We start from the raw sequence: 4,914 nt of genomic DNA, 5'->3' as shown, positions 1-4,914 counted from the left end.
TATATATACATACATACATACATATATATATATATAATTTCTATATTTTTGGACCAGGGATTGAACTCAGGACTTTGTGCTTGCGAGAACCACTGAGCTAAATCCCTGGCTTTAGCTGGTTATATTTTTAAACCCTTGTTGCATTGGCTTGTTTATGCCACTGGAGAATTTACCCTTGCTTTTAAGAAGTAGGGGAAGGGTACAGTAACAGCAGGGCTATACGTGAAGTGTGTGGGGAGTTATATGCCAGTTTGTTACCATTTGTTACCTGACAGGTTTTATGCCTGTTTCTTCAGCTTACTTGATTTTGGTGCATCTGTGGTGCATGGCACCATACACACCATCACCTTCCTCTCTCGGCACGGGCATGCCTCTGCTTTTCTGCTTCAGCATTCTGAAATTTTGGAACGTAGCTCAGTTAGTACGAAGTGTAAGCTGCAAGGATGAAGGAGCTAATGTTCACTCTAGGCAGCACTCAGCCATGCCGATGGGAGTCAGTGGCTAGGCACTCATGGGAGTCAGTGGCTAGGCGCTCTCTCTTTTTGTGTTGCTGGGGATAAAACCCAGGGCCTTGCACATACTGGGCAAGTGCTGTACCATTGAGCCAGACCCAGTTCAGTGCCCTCCTTTTGAAAGGAGGCATCTGACAGGCATTTTGTTTAGTTCCTCTGAGGGTCCTCAACGGCCGGGGGTTTAGCTCAGTGGCTCTGCCACCTGCCTCTGAGGGTCCTTGGTGGGAATGAACCCTGGTTGGCCTCCTGCTTTAAAAAAATTTTCCCTTTTCACCCTTGTGTCTCTCACTCTGCTTTCTGTAATCCCATTTCATATAAACTAAATATACCCAGATTTGTGTGTCAAAATCTGCTCTTAGGGGATCCCAAACTAAGATCACATACTATTTCCCAAAAGGTGGGTAAAGCAAGAAACTGAGATTTCCAAAGAATCTCAGGAAATGGACAGTCGTCCCAAGTTGGATCTAGGCTTCAAGGAAGGACAGACCATCAAGTTGAGTATTGGGGTAAGTATAGTTTTTTAAAATTTTATTTTCTTGTTCTTTGCCCTTTTTTTTTGGTCTGGTGCTAGGGCTGTAACCAGGGCCCCATGTATATGCTAGACAAGCGTCTGCCCCTGAGCTGCGTCCCCTGTCCTTTTCTGTGACATCTTTCCTTTTCTTTCATGCTGTTTTTTCTTTAATAGAACATTACAACCAAGAAAGGTGGTGCTTCTAAGCCCAGGACTGCAGGAACTGGGGGTCTAAGCTTACTTCCCCCACCTCCCGGAGGCAAAGTCACTGTTCCCCCACCATCCTCAGTAGCTATCAGCAATCACGTCACCCCGCCACCCATTCCCAAGTCTAACCACGGAGGCAGTGATGCAGGTACATCTGGCATTTCTGACTTTGAAAACTCGAATCCCATGTTTAATTGGGTAACACCTGTTTGCCAAGGAGGGTACTGATGTTTTTATTAGGAGATGGCTCTGGGTGCTGACAACGTGATTCTGGCAAGGGATCAGAGTTTTCTTGGTGAACAAAGTCATGGTTCCTATTACATTCTTTGGCAGATAATATATTGTTATTAAAAAGATCATTCCCTTCATTGTTTATTAGTTAGATGCTAATAGGCACATGAGTCAGATGGATGAAGATTGTGGTTATGGCAATAGGCATTATATCTGAATCCATTGGTAAATATTACTTCTGTTCTTTGTCTCTGTTTTCTTATCTGCAGAATGGTTATATAAAACTGTCCTAGGGTGGTGAGGTCAAATGATGTGAGAGCGCCTACTGTAGCTCTTGGAATACTGTAGTCAGTAGAGGTTCATCCAGGTTGGTCCTCCCCCCGCCCCCGGCCTTTCTCCTACCTTTCCTCTTTTTCTTCCTTTCACTCTTTCCCTTCTTTCTTCCTCTTATTCTACCTCTCTCATTCTCTTTACCTACTTTCATTTATTCTTTCTCCGAGGATTGAACCCAGGGGATCACACATTCTAGGTTAATGCTCTACCACTAAGCTATACGCTCGGCCCTAATGTTATTTCTTAGTCCTTTGCATTTCTTTCTCTTTTTTTTTGGTTTTTGAGACAGGGTCTCACTGTGTAGTGAGACTGACCTGGAACTCACTACGTAGCTCAGGCTGGTCTCGAACTCACAGCAATCCTCCTGCCTCAGCCTCTACTAGAGAGTGCTGGGATTACAGGAGTGTGCCACCATGCCCTGCATCCTTTGCATCTCTTCACAACAGTGGTTGAGAGAAAAGGAGATACCTAAGCTTGTGTTCTTCCTTACTGTGTGGTGGGAAAACAAGTGTCTTAGATTTCAAAGGAATTTTCCTAAGATTAGAGAACAGATTTTAGAAGCTGGGAGTTTTAACTTAATGTATTGGACAGTGCAGGCCATTTTTTGAATTGATTACTAAAAGGAAGCTTTCTCTTTGTAGAAGTTTTGAGATGAAAATACAGCCTACCTTTATTGGTGTCACCAGAAGTTACCAGGGATAGTGTCTAAGATACATTTTAAAAATTAAGCTTTTTGAGATCATTGTAGATTCACAGGCAGTTGTAAGAAATGTTGCAAAGAAATTCTGTGTGCCCTTTGTCCTGTTCCCTTCAGTGGTAACATTTTACAGAACTCTTGTCAAACATCACAGAAAATTGACATTCAAACCATCCTCTAGTCTTACTCCGATTTCATCCATTTCACATGTTGTCACTTGTGTGCACGTATTTCTTTAGTTTTATGCAGCTTTACTATCATTGCGTTATGGATCAACCATCATAGTCAGGCTACAAGATATTTTCTTCTCTACAGAGCTCTTTTATGTTGCCCTTTTATAGTCACACCTTTTCCCTCCCAGGCTTTCTTCCCCTATCCCTAACCCTTTGTGACCACTGATCTGTTCTCTGTACGGATAACTTTGTCATTTCAGGAAAGTTCTGTTAATGGGATCACACAGTATGTAACCTTTTGGGATTGCTGTGTTTCACATAGATAAGTTGTTGAGAATATCATTTCTTTTTATTCTGAGTAGTCTTCTATGATATGGATTATCACAGTGTAGCTAACTATCACCCTTGGAAGGATATCTGGATTTCCGGTGTGTGGTTCTTAACAAATAAAGCTGCTGTGATATTTGTATACAGGTGTTTATATGAACATGATTTTATTTCCAAGACTCTTACTGTGATTTCTTGTTTTCTTTTTTTCCCTCTTACCTTGTGTTCAGATATCCTCTTAGATTTGGATTCTCCTGCTTCTATCACAACACCAGCACCAGCTTCAGTTTCTGCAAGCAATGACTTGTGGGGAGACTTCAGTACTGCATCCAGGTAGTGGGCAGAAGGAAAGCAGAATACTATCACTCAGGGTATAGAAGATACACACAGTTGTATTAAACTTTGATCTGGGACAAGGGGATTTGAAGGTCACAATTGTTTTTTGAAATTCTTGGGAAGGAAATGTAGGGATGCTGGGATGCTGGGAGAAGAAAGCTGCAGGTTGAGGGTTGAGTGGGATATTCTGGGTCTTGATAAGTAGAATTTTTTGATGTATGGACTTAGAAATTCTGGACTGCAATTTCTTGAAAACTGTTTGTTAAGGAATGGAGTAGTTATCCTAATGTTATGTCTTTGGATTTCTCTCTGTTCTGTCTTGCAGCTCTGTTCCAAACCAGGCACCACAGCCATCCAACTGGGTCCAGTTTTGAGTAGCATTGGCAGGACATTAAGGACAGACTTGAAGAATAAAAATGACCTTGAGGGCACCAATCTCTGAGGGAGGTTAGGAACCCTTTTCCCTCCCCAGAACCAAAATTGATGGACAATCTTTTACATAGCATCTCCATTGTATTCAGGCTGATTTATGTCACTTCCCTATATTGTTACTTGCTGTACATTCAAGAGAGATCTGTTATTTCCTGCTCATTACCACAGCAGAATAGTGGATCTTACAATACCTATGGCTGACTGCAGGGTTCTGAAGGCCAATGACTTTGAGAGGGGAATGACTTCTAACATTTATAAAGATTTTCTCCATCTTCTAAATTCTTAAATGTATTTCAGAATCATCTCATGACCCTTGTGTGCCTCTTTGTGAAGCCCTCTTCACCAATTTCAGGGGAAAGAAAAGGCTTGAAACTTTTTGTTTTTTTAAACCCAATACTCTCAAAATGGATGGGCTGACCTCAGTATTTACAAAATTCAGAACTTTGACGCCTGGGCTACATAGTGACTTCAAGGCCAGCCTGAACTACATAGCAAGATCCTGTCTCAGAAAAAAAAAAAAAAAAAAAGAATATGGAGAGAGAGAATATGGATAGAGGCAGGTTTGGAGAAAGCTGTGTGTCCTGGGTCTCTTCTTTCCAGCCTCCTTCAGGCTTTCCCTTTTCAGCCAACAGTGAACACTCAGTGCTTGGTGTAGCTCCATTACCCTCTTGGGTGTTTACATGTCTCTTCCTGAGATGAGAGGGTTGTGTTGGCAGCACTGCCACTGTTCTTTGCTGTTTGTTGATTAATGCAGCATCGTTGAGCAGTGGGTGTTTTTAAGGTGGAGGAGGTTCAAGGGACTGTGCTTTCTAAATTATAGAAGAGTTGAATTTCTTGCAGCTCCACCTGGTTGCTGCATTGGAAGCACAGCATTCATTCGTAGCCAACCTTTTATTTAACTTAACATTGAAGAGTTTAGAGTTTTTAACCTGGTCAGTAGAGCACAGAGGTTGAAAGCACTTAACTCTCATTCATTACCCACATTGCCTTGCTGCTTGGGTATCTGACCCCCTTCCATAAACATTTCTTTCCCCATCTATCCGACTCTTCAGTAGAAAGCTGCTATTACATGTATTGTCAGTTATGAAGGAAGTTGGGGAGTCACAGTTTTATTTCTGTCAAGTTTTGTCCCAGGCTTTGATATCAACTAGCAAG

General features: G+C 42.0%; 1 protein-coding gene across 1 annotated transcript in view; it reads left to right on the top strand.

Moving 5' to 3' along the window:
* The window catches only part of Necap1 (NECAP endocytosis associated 1), an 11,842-nt gene extending 7,155 nt beyond the window's left edge, over positions 1–4,687 (top strand). Inside the window, exons 5-8 of the mRNA XM_010607838.2 lie at positions 910–1,018; positions 1,198–1,378; positions 3,222–3,324; positions 3,653–4,687. Of these exons, the coding sequence (XP_010606140.1) occupies positions 910–1,018; positions 1,198–1,378; positions 3,222–3,324; positions 3,653–3,701 (442 nt within the window). The 3' untranslated portion in view covers positions 3,702–4,687. The remainder of the gene's footprint in view (positions 1–909; positions 1,019–1,197; positions 1,379–3,221; positions 3,325–3,652) is intronic.
* The last annotated feature ends 227 nt before the right edge of the window (positions 4,688–4,914 follow it).

Source organism: Fukomys damarensis, unplaced genomic scaffold (genome assembly GCF_012274545.1).
Source record: "Fukomys damarensis isolate Sample0158 unplaced genomic scaffold, DMR_v1.0_HiC HiC_scaffold_19, whole genome shotgun sequence".
In the NCBI taxonomy this organism is placed as follows: domain Eukaryota; kingdom Metazoa; phylum Chordata; class Mammalia; order Rodentia; family Bathyergidae; genus Fukomys; species Fukomys damarensis.
Note: the sequence above shows the minus strand (reverse complement) of the source record. Positions and strands in the feature narration are given on the sequence as shown.